The sequence below is a fragment of the Polistes dominula genome, unplaced genomic scaffold, assembly GCF_049000335.1.
Source record: "Polistes dominula isolate Pdom_NZ unplaced genomic scaffold, Pdom_raw_medaka contig_77, whole genome shotgun sequence".
Taxonomy (NCBI): Eukaryota; Metazoa; Arthropoda; class Insecta; order Hymenoptera; family Vespidae; genus Polistes; species Polistes dominula.
Window position 1 is genome coordinate 6,622,108 of NW_028301152.1, and position 18,556 is coordinate 6,640,663.

Here is an 18,556-nt window from a genome sequence, read left to right on the forward strand (position 1 = left end):
TGCTAGCAGGTCCTCGGTATGCCATGTTTATATTTTTTCTTTCTTTTTTTGCTGATAAAATCGATCGAAGAAACTATGCACGTAAGTAGAGAGAAAAATAATTAACAACATAATATTATCGATTCTAAACCAACGATGTTGTTGTTTGTTTTTTGTTTTATAACGTGAATGAAATATAATCTTTTTCTCTTGATAATATCTAATTTAGTTTAAGATTTCATAATGATAACCTACTTAAATATTATTATAATCGTGTATTGTACGATATTAACATAGACTTTAATACAACAAAGCATACATAATCGATAACGTTTTCTTATGGTTTTTATGGTAAAATTATTGATCGATTTTGATTAAAAAAATGTAATACAAATAGACGAATATTCGATCAACTCCCTATACATATGTATATACTGTATTTATATGTAAGTATATAAAAAAAAACCACACACACACACACAATACATCGTTGATCAAACCTATCAAAAAAGAACACAAAAACAAATATATATATATATAATTTTGAATGAATGTGAACGTGAAAAAGGATAACGAGAAAAATAATAAATAAAAAAAATAAAAAAAAAATCGAGCACAGTACACAAATACGAGAATCGATCCGTTTTGTGGTCAGAACAGAATTATTATCGAACGAACGGCAAACGGGGGAAGAGAACCGGATTGACCTATGACATCGAGGGATCGACCCGATGAAGCAACGAACGAGACCGCGGAATGGGTAGTAAGGGGAGTTTGGAGGGAGGGGGTGGAACTGATCACCGATCGCAAAACGTTCGCCGTCGATTAACCCGCATTACGTTACGAGGGCTTCGCAGCAGCTGGATCTTTCTTGCCGTCTGTTTACCGGCTGCACGCGGTATCGAATCTGGAACACGGAGGATAAGAAAGAAAGAAAGAAGTATAAGAAAATTTGGAGGGATGGGGAGGGAAGAAGGTATGACTATAGTTACGATGGTATAACGATGGTTAGCATTGGTTCATTTTTTGCCAACATGTTTCCATTATATTTTATTTGAAATTTTTCAAATTATGTTTCATCGTTCGGAGTTATAGAAAAATTTTATAAGATAGTTTATTTGAATATCTTATAAATTGAAAATGAATTAAATTTTAATCTTTTTTTATGAATATTTTTGTATTTATTAATTATACTTAATTTATACATATATCGTAATATTGTGTTATAAAATAATAAAGATATATAAATATAATTTATTCTATATAATTATAAATATAAAAATATATAATATTATATAAAATTATAAATATAAAAATAATAAATAATTTATAAATATTATATATATATATATATATATATATATATATTATTATATAATAAAATATATAGTAATATATAAAAATAATAGTATATATAAAAATAAATAGTACTATAATATAATCGTATATAATACGTATTTGTATAAATATATAATACTACTATATATATAGAAATTAGCAGATATATCGTAGGGATGATAAAAATATTAACGAAACAAATAGAAACTCGTCGTTCGATAAATATAAAAAAAAATAAGAAGAAAGAACACTAACAACAACAACAACAACAACAACAACAACAACAACACAACAATAAGAAGATAAACAAGATAAAAAAAAAAGTATCTGATGTTGTTTCATTCGGTATAAGATCGTACGCTATGGAGGAAAAATAAAAAGTGTTCGATAATGGCCGCACAGGATCATCGTCGATACTTGCAAGTATTAAACTCGCGCGGCTCGTTTCGAGTAATGGCCGTAAGAAGATCTCCAACAGAAAGAGAAAGAGAAAGAGAAAGAGAAAGAGAAAAAAGAAAAATAACAGAAAGAAAAAGAAAGAGAGAAAGAGAGAGACTCGTAGTGGACTCTCGTCGGATAGATAATTCAAGAGTGATGCGCGTTCTTACGAATCGTCGAACGAACGACGGAGGAGGGAGGGTGGAGATAGGGTAGGTAGGTAGGTAGGTATGTGATGCTAGTAGGGAAGAAGGAGGATAGGGTTGGTAAGAAAAGATACGACCTTGACGTATCTTCTCGTTCCGTTTTCGATCAACTATTTCTTTCTCTTTCTTTCTTTCTTTAGCATTGGTTGGCTCGCTCGCTCGTGCTTGCAATTTCTTGCCGATCACGGCTCTGTACCCAGCACGATTAAGTCGTACGCATTCGTAGAGAACATTGTTGCGAACCCTGTTACCAGGCGTCCACATCGCAAAAGGGAGATAGATAGATAGCCGACGACCATAATCGGCTCTCGTAATTGCATCCGTTCCTTCCTCTCTCTCTTTCTCTCTGTACTAACTTACTTGCTAGCTTGGTTGGTTGGGTTGGTTTGGTTGGGTTGGTTTGGTTGGGTTGCTTACTTGCTCTTTCTTTCTTTCTCTCTTTTTTAGTATTTCATCTCAAAAGCACAGCTACGCGATATCACCGTGGGGCAAAACGTACGACGAGTTAGATCGAATCATGTTTCCTCATGAAAATCTTACAACTAGTTTGTCTCACTGACCAAACTATGAACCATATCAATCCAACGATCTATATGTGCTCTTATCGTACCCCTCACCTCACCCTAACCAACCAAACCACCCATTTTACCTAACTAAATTTACTTTTGACTCGTTCTAAATATAAAATGATAAATTATTTATGAATAGATAAATTGATATATTAATCTTTAAAAGTAAATTCGGATAACGTTTAATCTACATGACACATAAGAATATATATATATATATATATATATATATATATATATATATATATATCTTATATTATACAACGGCATACAGTTAAGTTCCTGAAACTTGAAGTTTCCTTGAGAAATCAAAAAATTAATAGACAAAGTAGATAAAAGTAAGAGAATAAGTAGAATGTGTATGCAAATGAAAGGCGTATGTATAATCGATACATCTTGTGTCCTTCTCGCACTTTAAGGTGCACGGGATGAAGGGGTGGACGACTTACGTCACGCTAGAAAATGCGGGCAAGGTTGTTCCTTTTCCCAAGGCGCGTATATACGCCACAATGGATACGCGGAACCGCAACAACAACCGATCAAACAACCGATACCACCATCACCATCACCATCACCACCAACGAGTGGTATTATCGAAGAAAAGTAGAACGACCGGACGAGAAAAGTACATTGACTTTATTTTAATTTTTTTTTTCTTTTGGTCAACGTTTCCTCGATATCTCCAAAAAGAAGAACTAATTCACCCACGTGTCTTTTTGATCCGCTACGTAATAAAGAAGTCTGGTAAATGGGAAATTATAGTTTTCCTAGTCGATAAATATAGTTACAACGGGTTTAGAATATTGGTGATATTTAAAATATTGCTTTTTTTTTTTTTTAATAAACGAGAATGAGAACGTTCTAAATCCAGATTTGTACTAGGCGTGAATATTGTTATCGATTAAGAATACTGGTTTTATCCACGATCATGTTCCCGGCACGTTCCTGTATTTCTAAACATGAAGTGTAGTAGCAAGGATTTCAATATCTAAGAAAAATAATATTTCATTTGAGATATATCAATTATTATTATTATTATATATACACACATATACACAAAGTCAAATGTATATTTTAAAATTGTACGAAACGAAGTGCATTCCACGATAAAGAAAATATTTATACATTTTCTATACATAAGTATTGATTAAAACAAGACAAGGTAATTTGTAATCAAATTTTATCTCGTATTCAATACTAACGCCCAGAAAAATATGAAATATCTTGAATTTCACCAATGTTACAAAAAAAAAATCAAGTAAAGCGAACGATTGAAAATCATTACACGGATACTCAAGTTTCTACGTGTATGTAAATATGTTATAAGTAGACGTTAGGTTCTTACATATGCATAATAATCACGATTGAAGAGAATCTTTGACAAAAGGAAGGATGAATCTACAGAAGGATCGAGTTTCAAAGTTTTTAAATTTAAAAAAATTTTTTTTTATTTATTAGTTCGAAAATAAATATCGCGTTCGATTCGTTTGCTCAGAGAGACTCGTTCGAGATGTCCGACCTTCACCCGACTACAGTCGCCATTATGCTCGTTACACACCGGTCGCGGTTGTAATTTACGGTTAACCGAACGGAAGCCGAAGGGGAGCGACCGCGTTGTAACGAGGTCGGCAAGTATAGGGTCTTAACGAAGAAACCATCTCGATTCTCTTACTCCCCCCTGCCTTCTCCTCTTTTTGTGTCTTTCTCTTTTTATCCAAGTCAACATGAAACTTCTTTTGCATCATTGATACGAGTTATTACCTTAGTTCATAGTTTAATTAATGGCCTATTAAGAAATATTTACTACTAGTTTTTCACCTTGATATACAAATTGGGACATTAATAAAAAGTTTCGTTTATTTGTCAAAATAGATAATTTATAACACATTATATTAATAAACGTTTATCAAATAATAATTTTACAACGATACAAATTAAAATAAAAATATTTGAAAAGCTTGTATATTTAATTGACGTTGATTTTCTTACTATGTTTTGTATACATTTAAATGTCTACACACACACACAAAAAAATAAAAAGAAAAAATGGAAAGGAGAGTCAAAGCAAGTGAAAGGAAGAAGACGAAGATAAAGACGTGCAAGAAGAAGTTTCGTGAGACGACGCGTGGGTGTCGTCTCGAACAGGACCCCCTTAAGAAGTATACGAGAGACTTAATCTGATTTTCGAGGATACAAGAGAAGAAAAGTGCGGACTGCTCGGTAACACGGTTCCAAACCTGTTTTTCGTTACGAACAACAACCCAACCCCACGTTATACTACTACTATGTTACCTCTTTGGTTTTGCTTTCTTCTTATCTTCGATCGCGAGAGAGCCTCGCTCTTCCTCGTTTTTACTTTTGCCAATGGAAAATAAAAAGAAACGACCGTATACGAGTTGACTCGTTAATGATTTTTTATTTCTTTTTGAATTTTGTTTTTTTTTTGGTCAAAGATTTCAAAGAATAACACGTACTGTAACTCTTCTATGTTTTTCTTTTAAGAAAAAATAAAAAATAAATAGGATTTAAAAAGATTTGTTTATTCGGTAGAAACGGCATTTACTTTTCTAGTAAGGGGAAAAAAAAAAGAAAAAGAAAAAATTACTTAAACACGTTCGAAACGTGACGACACAATGGCACGGAATGATCTAGGCCAAAGGTGTCCTGCCATCAAAGGATCGTGACCCATAGATCACAGCGTAATCGCGAACGATCCATTCGCCCTTTTCTATCCCTCTCTCTCTTTCTCTCTTTCTGTTTTTCTTTTTCTTTCTCAAACTCGTTTCTTAAAAGCATCCATGTCGTAATAACTTCCAACGAGACTGCACCTCCGTCCCCCTCCTCCTCCGTCCGTTTTAGTTCGTCACGATCGATCTCGATCCATAGAGATCGTTTCTAAGCAGGATATATATTTCTCGATCAAATAGATCGTAACTCGACATCGTCTCACGAGAACTTTAAGAAGAAATTATTGTTAACTTCAATATATTTCGACATTCAAAAAGATATTTATATACGGTAGATGTAGAAAGTATATATTCGTACACCGATCAATTTGAAATCAAATGTTTTGTAATTGTGGTTAATTAACTAGTTTATTTTTTATAAACGATGAATTTATACACATTCTTGAAAGTATCTATAATAGATGTAATGAAACAAAATTAATTAACAGAAACATTCAATCAATAAGTATTCGCACAATTCTTATTTCGAACTACATATTTATAATTAATTGATTTTATATTATATATATATATTCTTTGGTTAGCCCAATATTTTATGATTTATAAAATGGTGTACTATAAATATTTACTATTATCATAATAATTAAAGTGACATATTTGGAATTTAAGGTACAATTTGAAGAATTGTAGAATAATTCGCAGAAAACAGGGTTAAAAATATTTTCTAAAAGAGTACTACATCAACATCATCATAGTCATCATCATCATCCTTCTTTTTGAAAGAGGAGTAGAGCATTGTTATGTTAAACGAAAAAGATGGTTAGCCCTGGTAAGGACAAGCAGAAAGATGAGAAGATGACCGAGAAGGAAGAACAAGAGGAAGAAGAAGAAGAAGAAGAAGAAGAAGAAGAAGAAGAAGAAGAAGAAGAAGAAGAAGAAGAAGAAGAAGAATGAAGATATATGTATATGCGAAGAAAAGAACAGCTGTTTCGTTCCTGGCTCAGCAGCTGCATCCTGTGGCACGTTCCGTTGCCCAAACTGAGAAGAAGACTACCAACAACGACCTTCGCGATGATGCTGGACGAAAAAGAAAAAAAGATCCAAGATTTTGACGAGAATCCAAGCGTTAAACTTTCATACTTCAAAGAACATTCACAAAAAAAATTACAGAATGAAGTTGGATTGTCAATCGTACTAAAGTTTTTCGATTTTGGATGAAATAATCGGGTCAGTTTCTAATTCGATGTGGTGATACAAGGTCTGAACACACAGACAAAAGTTTGTATAATTTAATGTGATTTTCTATATGTTAAGATTTTGTTGTCTGATTTTATTTAAAATATTATCCTCCTGTACATGTTCATTGCTTACTTAAAAAAAAATATTCAAATATAATAGACCAATATAAAAGTACAAAACCAAATAAGACTTTCAATCGTACCCATTTTAATTTGATAAAATCAACTAACAATAAACAATCCATTATCAGGTAATTAACATATATATTACGTCGTTTTTAAAATAAATATCTTTGAACATTTTTTTAAACCGACTTGTATCTGAATCGAGTTCGATCTTAACTCCAAGTACCGGGAGATACTTTCTCCGTTAAGTGATATTCCAATTTACATGAAAAATAGAGTTAACGAAATGAAACGTAAGGTTCAAGTTTTGAGTACACGTGTTGCGAGTACCGTGAAGAGATTTCGTAAATGTTGAAATGAGTTAAAAAAGAGAGAAATACAGAGAGAGAGAGAGAGAGAGAGAGAGAGAGAGAGAGAGAGAGAGAGAGAGAGAGAGAGAGCATAAGTTTGAGTTTCTTCGTTTCTTAAAGGAAGGTCATTGTCGAACGTAACGCGACACAAGGCCCGAGCAAGTAGGCAGAAGAAGAAGACGACCAAGAAGACGACCAAGAAGAAGAAGAAGCCTCGAGAGCTCAGAAGCACTAATTGCGAGCACCGTTACCGTTACTTTCCGGATGGCATGCCTGTTTCTGTCGCGTTAACTCGTCCGGTCCATCAAGAACGTTCGCATAGCAGTCTTATAGTCGACAATCCAGAGGATAGCGGATTTTTCATTCCATTTCTCTCCGTCAAACGGATTCCTTTCAGTTAGAACGTTTTTTCTTATCGAGACTTTGTTTTTTTTTTCATTAACTTTCTTAAAATAAAGTCAATTGAGAGAATAATTCCTCAGGGAGTATCCTTGAAAATTTACGAAGCTTACAAAAAAAATATATATTCTAAGAGAGGGAGAGAGAGAAAAAGATAGAAAAAAAACTATGACCTAAATTTGTAGATTAAAATTTTTCAAACGATGAAAAGAAAATGAGTGTCATGAAAGAATCGAGAACAAGGCACAAGGTACGACGCGACGACACGTGCTAGTCGGTGTGTGTATTTATTGCTTCCGTTTTACGACAGGTGATAATAAAATTGTAGTAGTGTATTTAACCGTTCGAATATATCGGTACAGTGTGTGTCTTTGTTGTCACGTTTAATCGTTACGTGTTACTTTTATATACGATTACTTGCTCCTTTTTATTTTATATTATATTATGCGTTAACGGTAAAGGTTCAATGAACTTTGTTTATTTTTTTTCTGTCAAAGTTAATAATCGATCGAGCGAAAAATCTAACGGGAGTAAATAATAGTATATATCAACTAAAGACAGACACGTTTAAATCTAATTTCTAAAAGGCTCTTCTCTCTCCACGAACCAAGTTTGCTCGATTGTGTGTGGGAGGAGTTGATGAAATATCGTGGCAATTAACGCGATGAATTTCGTAATGCTGACGAGTTTTAAAAGCGAAAACTAAACGAAATGGGATTAACGTTACAAATAGGTATAGCACACAAAGTAGTATACGTGATTCTAACTCGAGAGAATGTTTTATCGTCGAAAAAAGGTAAGGTAATCAACATTTGAAAATAGTTCTTGACATGACGAGAGAGTTTAGAAGTTCTTCAACAATATGTTCTTCTAAATAATTGAAATTAAAAATAAAAACTTATTCGTTCCGTTAATGTCAGTTATTAAAAAGTTTTATCTACGAATACAAATGTATTATATATTACTTGGAAAGTAATTTATTTCGATAGAAATAAAAATAAACAAAAAGAAAAAGAAAAAGAAACGAAAGGCACGCGAAAAGTTTAAGATGCCAAGAAGTCGAAAGAGAACTCTCTGCTCACGGCAGACTCGTTTATCGAGGTCAGGAACCAAGTGAGTCCCGAGACACTCGAGATTCGAGAAACGCAGTGACCCGGTGACGGAACGCGCCTCAAAGAAGAAGAGGTTGGTTTGGATTGGATTTTGCAACTGGGAATATATACCGGGCGCCATCGAATCATCATCATTGTCATACTATCTCTGTCTTTTTCTCTTTCATCTTACGTTAACAGAAACGGTATGAACAAATAGCAAGACGGTGGCAGAAACGAGCAACCGAACGACTTTGCTTCGTGAGATGTTTGCTTATCGGGGTCATCGAGCTCCTCTTTTCTCTCGCGAATTCGACGAATCACGAAGTATAGTATTAGTAGTAGTATGATAGTAGTAGTCACCACCATCACCATCTCTTTCTTTCTTTATTCCTCTCGATAACCTCCTCCTCCTCCTCCACCTAAACGTAACTCGTAAAAGCGTATTGTTCAGAAAGAAAGTCTTTTTCTATCTCTTTCTCTTTTACTCACAGGCAGATATCGTCCCTTAAAGCCGGTATATCTTCCGAGGTAAGCTCTCATCCTTTTGTACCTTACCTCGTACTGAAGGTAAAAGAGAAAGAGAGAAGATGAAGATGATGAAGAAGAAGAGCTTGCAACGTATCTACCTATAAGGGTATAAATATCGAGTGGCAAGTGCATAGCGGACGGTTTCTGCATACTCCGCCCGGCCACAGGCTATTTTCAACCCACGCTGAACCCTCTTCTCCACCACCACCATCTTCTCCATCTCTTTCTATTCTCCTCTTCTTCTTCTTCTTCTTCTTCTTCCTTCTCTTTTACTTTGATCCATTCTCCGTCTTTTTCTTTCACGTTATTCTCCGAACACCGACAAACCACACACCGTAAAGCTTCAATCTCTCTCTCTCTCTCTCTTTTCTTTTAGACCAAGAGAAAACACTCTCGGATAGATTTATTTCTCTTGCATAACACCAACATTCACACAACATTAAAAAAAAAACAAGAATAACCCTACTATGATTTGCGATTATGAACTCGCGGAATATAGGAATAAATGTATTCACTAGTTGGATAAAAACGTGTGAGTATACTTCAAGTTCTTGCAAACATGTAATAAGACGTGAACCACCGTGTGTAAGCTGATGGTCACCAGATGTTACCGTTCGATGATTTGACCGATGCAACAACACAGTGATACACGAACAAACGTTCGTTCCGTTATAAGAGTACTACCTATAAACCCAATAAACTATGTGATGAGAGACATGTATCGGTGGTCATCCGTGTCAAACGATATCATTCCCTCTTACCGTCCATTTTATATTCTAGGTTAAATGGTTGTGTCGTGTGTATTATATCTCTCTATCATTCGATTCGAGATATAATAACATTTGCAGAATCTTGTATTTTCCAAAGATCATTGATTATTTCCTTCATTCTCTATAATCAACGAAAGGATTCCGTTAAGAAATATGTAAGATTACATCCCCCCCCCCCCCAACATTTAGTTCTTCACTCTACTTCGTTTCCTTCTTTCCTTCCTTCATCGTTTTACAGATAAAATAGTTTTGTAATGATGAGAAATTCACGATAATTCATGTTTGTAACTCATCCACCAATAAGGCGAGTTTATATGTCCCCCTACTACTCTGTTACAAGTGTATAGCAAAATAATATCATCGTACTTAGAAAATGTTTGATATGAGAATTGTATTGGGTTGGCAAGTCATTGCGGATTTTGTTTTACACCAAATTCAGTTTTTTGATAGCAAAGATCAGAGATTTTATGAACGTTGCATTAGGACACTGCTTGACTAATTCAAAATGTCATCAATAAAAATGGATTGTATTTAATTAAATAAACTTATATTTTTAAGCAAAAATTTGGAATTTTCATTCTTTTTTGAAATCCGCAATTATCTAATTGCCAATCTAATGCTATTATATCTGATAATCAAAATGTGATAAAATTGACAAAATTTATTAGGAAATTTGAACGTTTTTCGTTACACGTGAGATTATATTTTCTTATATCAGATAAATAATAAAACAACAAGGTGAGAAGACAGATATGCGACATGCGTCATCGTGATTCAGAAGTATTCTCGTGGGATAAACACGTCGATCGTAGAATCCGTAAAAGATCTTTGCGAGAGTACCGTTTTCTTCTCTTTTCTTTCTTTCTTTCTATCTATCTCTTTCCATCTCATCATTCCTTTTTCCAATGAAAAGCTGACACGATTGAAGAACGGTAAAGAACTTCGTGAAGATCGCCTGTGATGTTTCGCTCCGGAATGGCGCGTGTCTACCGTAACACCCTCGGTGAAGTTAATGAATAAATCATGCGAGTGTATCTCTAGCAAGACGCAAACCTAAGACACACGGCAGTGGGGTGGCTGTAAGAGTCATTTTATACTTTCTTTTTTTATTTTCCTTCTCTCTTTTTTTTTATCACATGCACGTATAGAGAAATATTTTTTATTAATTAACCTGTTAACCAGGGAGTTCCTTTTTTAATTAAGTAGCTCTTTTTATTATTTTTTTATATATTTATTTATTATTTATTGTTATTTATGCTTAAAATAAATTAAAAGACTACGTGAAATATATATTTATATATTAATATATAAATATTAATTATTATACATATATTATACACAATATTAATATTATACATATAATATATTTATATATAAAGTACAAAAGTTTGTACCTTTAGCTTTTAAGCAATACGTTTGACGTATTTATACGTCACACCCGATTAACAAGTTAATTAATATATTACACTGTTATTTATTAATTAAATATTCCACGAAATTATGTATCACATTTGATTATAATATACAAATCTATTTACTTGAATGAAAACAAATTATGCATATATTATACTATATATATATGTGTGTGCGTGTGAAAAATAAAATTGTTTTAACAATCTTATTATTCGTAATAAGAAAATATTCTCCTTTTCCTTCGAAAGTGATAACGCGAAATTGTTCCGAGAATAATCTTAAAGTGGGCGATGTGTTCTATCACGCAAAAGAAAGAGAATTAAAGAGAGAGAAAGAGAGAAAGAAAGAGAGAGAGAGAGAGAGAAACAGATAACGAAAAGATAAAGATCGACGTGGTTTAGTTTATGCAGCACTAGTAAGAACACAATATCAAAGATTTAACGCGAAATGCGTTTGGAAGATAATTATTCTTGTTTTGATGTGACTTACAGAATGGGACCGTGTGGTGGGTGGGGTGTGGGGTTCGATTGATATTTTGTAGGAACGATGACGAAAATAAAATAAAGATTGTTCATGTCTTTGCTTATTTCCAACTAAAGGAAAAAAACATGAGATTGTAGAAAAAGGAAAAAGAATAAAAATAAAATACAAAATAATATAATGATCGTTGGAAGATCCAAAGAAAGTTGTCTACTACAAATGTAAAACTCGGGCCAATAAAGATCGTTTCATAAAATGAACCTCTTCCATGAAGTTTCCATGAACAGAAGGCACAGGTATCGATTTCACAGGCAGACCACTTAATTGGTGGCCACGGAATGCAAAAGCTTCGCTTTATTTACATTTCGCGAGAATAACGTAGCATAGTACGATATAGAGCCATAATATTTATGCCAGAGAACTCCCCCCTTTCTACCCACCCTACCCTTTTCTTACAGACGTTTATGGCGTCGCTCTGACGATTCGATCGTCTCAAGATCGAACAGCTATAGTGAAAATATGCCACTCTTAAGACCACTCCTTATCTTTAGTTTATTGTACGTGACTTCGATACACTCGTTTCTTTCGTTCTCCTATTTTTTTTTTCTTATTCTTTCTTTGACATGCAACTAACTAATAAAAGATAAACTTGAAAATGGAAAAACAGGACAAAAAGAAGAAAACATATATGTGTGTGTATATGTTCATCAAACTGAAAACATTTCTCAAGGTTTTGTAAAAAATGGGATTTTTTTTTTTTAAATTTCAATATTTTAAGACTCGACGACCTTGCATTAATTAATTCTCACTCAATAATTAACCAGTTCAAATTTATATTCCATCGTGGAAACAAAGAATGGATCTGTCGATTTAAATGCTAAACTCGTATATCGAATCAAGGATAACACTGAGAGATCTCAATATTGATACGGGTTAATTTACAGTATACTAGGTGTCCCCAAAGTTGTTTTATCTAAATAAAAAATTATTATTTTACAATGGCAACTCATCATGGGACTCGTAGCTAAACTCGTATCGAATTAAGGATAACACTGAGAGATCTCAATGTTGATACGGGCATCGTCGGATAATTTATAGTATACTAGATGTCCCAAAAGTTGTTTTACTTAAATGAAAAATAATTATTTTATAATAGCAACGCATCATGCAGCTGACATTCTTGTTGGGGTAACAGAACATCAACACTTTAAAATGAAATAAATAATTTGTTCTAATTGTATAAGTATAATAACGATTGTGTTCTCATTTCGTTTTTCTTTTCTCATTAAAACAACTTTTGAAACATTTTATAAACACTTGTTTACTTTGACCATTGCTCTGATACAAATGGTAATTTCTTTCTATCTCTTTTTCTATTTTACATAAATGTTCACTGTTTATAAGAAGTTTTCTAGTAAAAGTATCAAAGAGAAACGAAGAAGTAAGCAACCAGGTGGTCGGTCGGTGGTGCAAACGTTATTACAAGATACTTTTCTTCCACGGCGTTCCGTCCTGAACGTTCATGATTGACGGCAGCATAAATCTTTGTAATAATTAACGTCGTTGCGGAAGAACTTGGATGCGTCCGGTCGTTAAGCGAAATGCATTAACAATATATCTCATGTGGGTGAAGGTAGAAAAGTAATTATATATGCAACCGGCATTTGAAATTGTACACGTACGTAGGACTAGTTGGCTTCCTTATTCGTTAGTTCTCATAATTCGCCTTCTTTTTCAAGACAATCTACGTACAATCTAAAACTATTATTTTATATATATATATATATATATATATATATATATATATATATATATATATCATCTAATCTATAATAAACTAATCTAATCTATAATCTAATCATTGATCTAACATAATACACGAGTATTATTATGAATCACACATTTGAAGACTTTCTTAACGTTTCGAACATTCTATTAATTTATATTAAAATGAATTTGTATTTATTTCATGTGTTTATTTTATTAATAATATTAGATTGTTCAGAGAATTTCTAAGTTTTTTTGCTGATAAGTTAAACAATATTGCATGCGTAATATACTTTTTTTTGTGTATTTTATTATATATATATATATATATATATAGTGTATAATATAATTTATTATATATAATATAATATATTTATATTTTTATATATTATTTATTATATTATATAATAAATATATATAGTATAATATATTAATATAGTAAAATAGTATTATAGTATATACAATACTATATAATGTTATATTATAATAAATATAATATTATCGATATACGTATGCATAACCGAGGATAATGTCCTCAGGAGGAGAGTTATGCAGATGCCTTACTAAAGGCAATCGTTGAACAAAAGAATCGCGAATGAAAATGGCAATCGAGCAAATCGAGGGTGAATGCGCGACTGGTCGTGACCGTAATACGGCCTTCTGAATTTCGCGCAGTAAACAACCATTCGTAAGAATAATAATCTAAGGTAGAAAACAATACCACGTTACTATACCTAAATATATATAAATATATACACCTACACACAAATACATTTTACGTTCTTGAGATACAAGAGATTATCAGAATGTTTTTTTTTTTTATATTAAAACCTAAGATCGTATTTTCTTTGTCCAAGCATAAATACCAATGTATATATGTACTTGTAATGACTTCAAAGAATAATATTGTAAGGATTGAAAGAAGCAAAATGTAGAAGAAAAAAAAGAAAAAAGAAATACTGAGAAAATCATTTACAACGCAAATCTTGTACGCCTGCTGTTTACGGTAAAACATTAATACGCGTTTGGTGTAATAATATCAGTTAGTTTCTTTGCAACGAGAGAGACGAGTCTAACAAAGTCGCACTTTTCTAGCTTCTAATCTTGCATTCAAGTAACGTCCATGACCTAACCCTGACCGAGACCCCCAACAACACAACTTCCAAGATATCTCTGCGTTTTCATCGATTTCGCAACGACGATATAGAAGAAAATTATAAAAACTAACGATCAATTTAAAAAATATATATAAATGTCCAGTATTTTAAAAACGCGAGTAAAAGTCTGAGATATGTTGGATTTTTATGATTTTTACGTTTGGGATTAACATTTTTTTTCTCCCTCATTTTTTTAAAAAGTTAACTTGAGATTCTTCTTTTTATTTCTTTTTCGTTTCTTATAGCGGTTAACGTTAGACGACCAGAGGTGAAAAAAAGTGTAAGAAAAAGAAAAAGAAAAAAAAAGAAAAGAAAGAAAAAGGTTTGAGGGCGTAGGTCGTAAAATAATATCGGCACGCAAAGGTTCGACCTCGATCTCACGGTAGGAACAAGTTTTCTCATCGAGTTGTGAGTTGACTTGAGTTGAGTTGAGTTGAGTTGAGTTGAGTTGAGTCGAGTCGAGTTTGAGTCTCAAAAAGCGATCGAAAAGAGGAGGAACCAAAGGAGGCTCTAATCAAACGAAATTATTCTTCGTGGTCGAGAAAACGATATTCGAAGGAACGACTTTCGAAGGTGTTTCGGACGAACAAATTACGTCACGTTTATTTTACGACACTTTCAGTAATCCTTTCTACCTACCCAAAGTTTCTCCTTTCCTTATTTGCCGCAACGTTAAATGCGTCAAAATATTATACCGATATATACACACGCATATACAATAACATCTAATTACATTTAATAAGGAATATTAATCGAATGTTATTTTTTTTTCAATTCTATTGGGTAATAGAATTTTGTTTAAAAAATTTATATTGTTTAACTGTATCGGAAGTTTATATATATAGAATAAATTACGTAAATTTACTCATTATTAAAAATTATTTGTAAATATTGAAATATTGGGTTGTCCCAAAAGTTTCTTTTTTTTAAAGGAATTCTATAAGCATAATATTTTTTATGTTAAATAATTTAAAGTATAATAAAAGGTAAAATAAAATAAAAAAAAATAAAATAAAAAAAATAACAAAAAATATAATAAGATAAAAATATTAGAAGTAATATAAATATATTATATATAATAATATATAATAAGATATTTTTTTAGTAAAATAACGTAATATACAAATAAAAAAATATATTGCGCATACAATATTGTTCAACTTATCACTAAAAAAAATGAAGAAATTTTTGGGACGACCTAATATAAGAAATTATTGATATAACAAATTTCTAAAGGTATTTTCTGCGTATAATTTTTTAACAATATCACTTGAACGATTGTCTAATCTTATCTTGTAAATTATTACAGAAGCTTATTAAATCATTTGTTACGATTTTCAATTTAAAATCATTGAGTATTTCATTATTTTGCACATACCTAGAGAGAAATGTATTGACGATTATAGTTCTGATTATTTCGAATTATTATGTTTACTAAATATAAATAGATTCAATTATAGTTTTATATATTAAAAGGTCTGTTATTTATATTTAACTTTGAATCTTTCTGTTAGTTAGTCAGAAAAGGTTTTTTTTTTTACTAATACGAATTTGTTGTGGTTCATTTCGTAAATATTGTTTAAACTCATTCATCATCTGTTTATTCATTGATAGAGTTTGTGCATTTCGGAAGAGAAAATTGATAGAAATGTTATACCATTAGTATAAAAAGTCTAATTATTACGATTAGGTACTTTTTTGCAGTCCAAAAATCACATTTAATATTTAACGATCGAGCATATTAATTTTTCTATAATATAATGATCTTACTAATTTTGTTAATTTAACAATTAATATACTTAATCATTGCTATATTAATAATTAAATTTACCTAATGAAAAATAATTTAAATAAATTATTGAAACTAACAATAACATTAGTATTAAATCTTACGCTACTTTACAAATGATACCATAAGTAACAACTTCATATAAACAGGTTAATTATATCGTAGAGACGACAAAACAAAAAGTGACCTAGAAGTGAATAATAAACAGATTCTATAATTTTTCGTTGTAAACCCTATCTCTAGAATTGAAATTCGAATACGTTATACAAACACACCCATACTCTCTCTAGGTATAGTCATCGGGGTTTAAGAATTTTCGAATTTCGTTCTTAATTTGAATGGGGAGTACAGGAAGGGGCTACAGAAAAAGTCTGTGAATATCGTTACCAAGAGGATGGAATTCAAATTGAGAGAGTCCTAAAACCGGTTAAAGATACGAAAGAAAGAAAGAGAAAGAATGAGAGGAAAAGAAAGAAAGGAATAGAAAGGGAGAGAAAGAGACAGAAGGAGGTTTAAGAAATCTTTTCTTGGTTTTTCTCTCTTTTCGAGAATAAGGAAAGAAAAGAAAGGTTCTAGAAGATGAAGAAGAAGAAGAATAATAAGAATAATAAGAAGAGAGTCTCGAATCGGTCGGTGTCGCTCACTTACCGTGCGAAAGGCTGTTCCTCGACTTCGTAGAGTTCCTCGAGGGTCTGCTTCGAGAGAACCCTCTCCAGTCTCTCGGGCGTGGGAGCGAGGTGCCCCGGGATGCTGGTAAGTTCGAACAGGCCGTCCGCGGTCATGGCGCCGCGAGACTCCTAAGAATTTCTCCTCGTGTGATAGGTACGTACGTACGTATGCGTACGTTGCTGCTTACGTCGTCCTCTTCGTCTTCTTTCTTCTTCTAAGTCGTCGTCGTCGTCGTCGTTGTCACCGTCGTCGCAGTCGTTGTCCTAGAGATAGGCAAGCAAGTAGGCACGCTCACGCGCGCGCACACACACACACGTCTTGACCTTAAGTTGAAATTAATATCCGAGAGTTGCACAAAAAGTAAACGAGATAAATATAAACAAACGAAAGAAAACAATGCGGCCAGGTTGATAAGGAAGGGGGGGGGGTTGGTCAGTATTGGCGATGCCGCCGGGAAAATTGGTGGCCGGGGGGAATGGATTGGAGAGAGAGAGAGAAAAAAAACAAGAACGCGCGTTCTTTGTCACACTAGGTTTTTTCTCACGAAGACCCTCCTCTCCTTTCTTTTTGTTTTCTTTTTTACGCGGCGTCAGCGTCGTAACAAGGAACGAAAGATTATTATCACGTCGTCACTGTCGCGAAAAACTTCAGACCACGTACGAAGAAGCATTATTTCCTCTTTTTTTTGCTTTTATTTCCTTTACCCCTTTTTCTTATTTGTCTTCCGTGTTAAAATCACCACCTGCCGCTGCTGGCTGCTACTTTTTCGGTCTTTTTTTGTTTTGTTTGTATGTAAAGTTTTCCAAGTAACGTAAGTGGGTCGTTTTCCCTCGTCGAGATAATTCTCCTTTTGTATTATAATGAGAAAATAATAAACGTGCTCGCAATAACGGAACGAGTTAGTCGCACACCGTATTATATCTATATAATATACTCGTATTTAGCCGAGGCACGCGCCTTACAGCTATGCGAGCTTCGTAGCACACAACCACTTCGCGCGACGGTCAAACGACGATTGAACAGTGAGCACTCGTCGAATGCCGACGTCCCCACTCTTTCCCATGATCCGAGCTACTCCGCCGGAGTGGGGGGTTCAATGTTCGCCGGCCTAACCGGACCTAACCGAAGTCTATCGAACGTTACCCGAAGATTTTAGCGCGAACTACGAACCCTCCCCGCTGTATATTTTCTTTCTTTGTGACGTCGTTTGATTCTTTTTCTTCTTCTTCTTCTTTCTCCGTTGCCCTTTCCCTCTTCCTCCACCCTCTCGTCATCCTCGTTATCTACTTCTTCTTTCTCTTTTATCGTGTCGTGCGATGACTCCGCGAATCGTTTTCTAAGGTCTGTCTCTTTCTACTTGCCTCTCCTTCTCGATTTCGACGTGACGAATTAATGCGATCTTTCCTCTTAGTGTATCCTCCTCTCCCCTTGTATATCTTTCTAGTTTATCTTACCAAGAGACGAGATTCTGCTATTATACGATCGATGCGAGACTATCTTTTTTAAATATTAGATAGAATTTGTTTTTTTATTATATGTACACTTTACCTCTCCTCTAT

At 33.2% G+C, this 18,556-nt stretch overlaps 1 protein-coding gene across 1 annotated transcript in view; it reads right to left on the minus strand.

The window, feature by feature from the left end:
* Window positions 1-18,025, minus strand: part of LOC107064354 (uncharacterized) — a 100,756-nt gene extending 82,731 nt beyond the window's left edge. The window contains 1 exon segment of the mRNA XM_015316980.2: window positions 16,977-18,025. Within this exon segment, the coding sequence (XP_015172466.2) occupies window positions 16,977-17,110 (134 nt within the window). The 5' untranslated portion in view covers window positions 17,111-18,025.
* Between the last annotated feature and the right edge of the window lie 531 nt (window positions 18,026-18,556).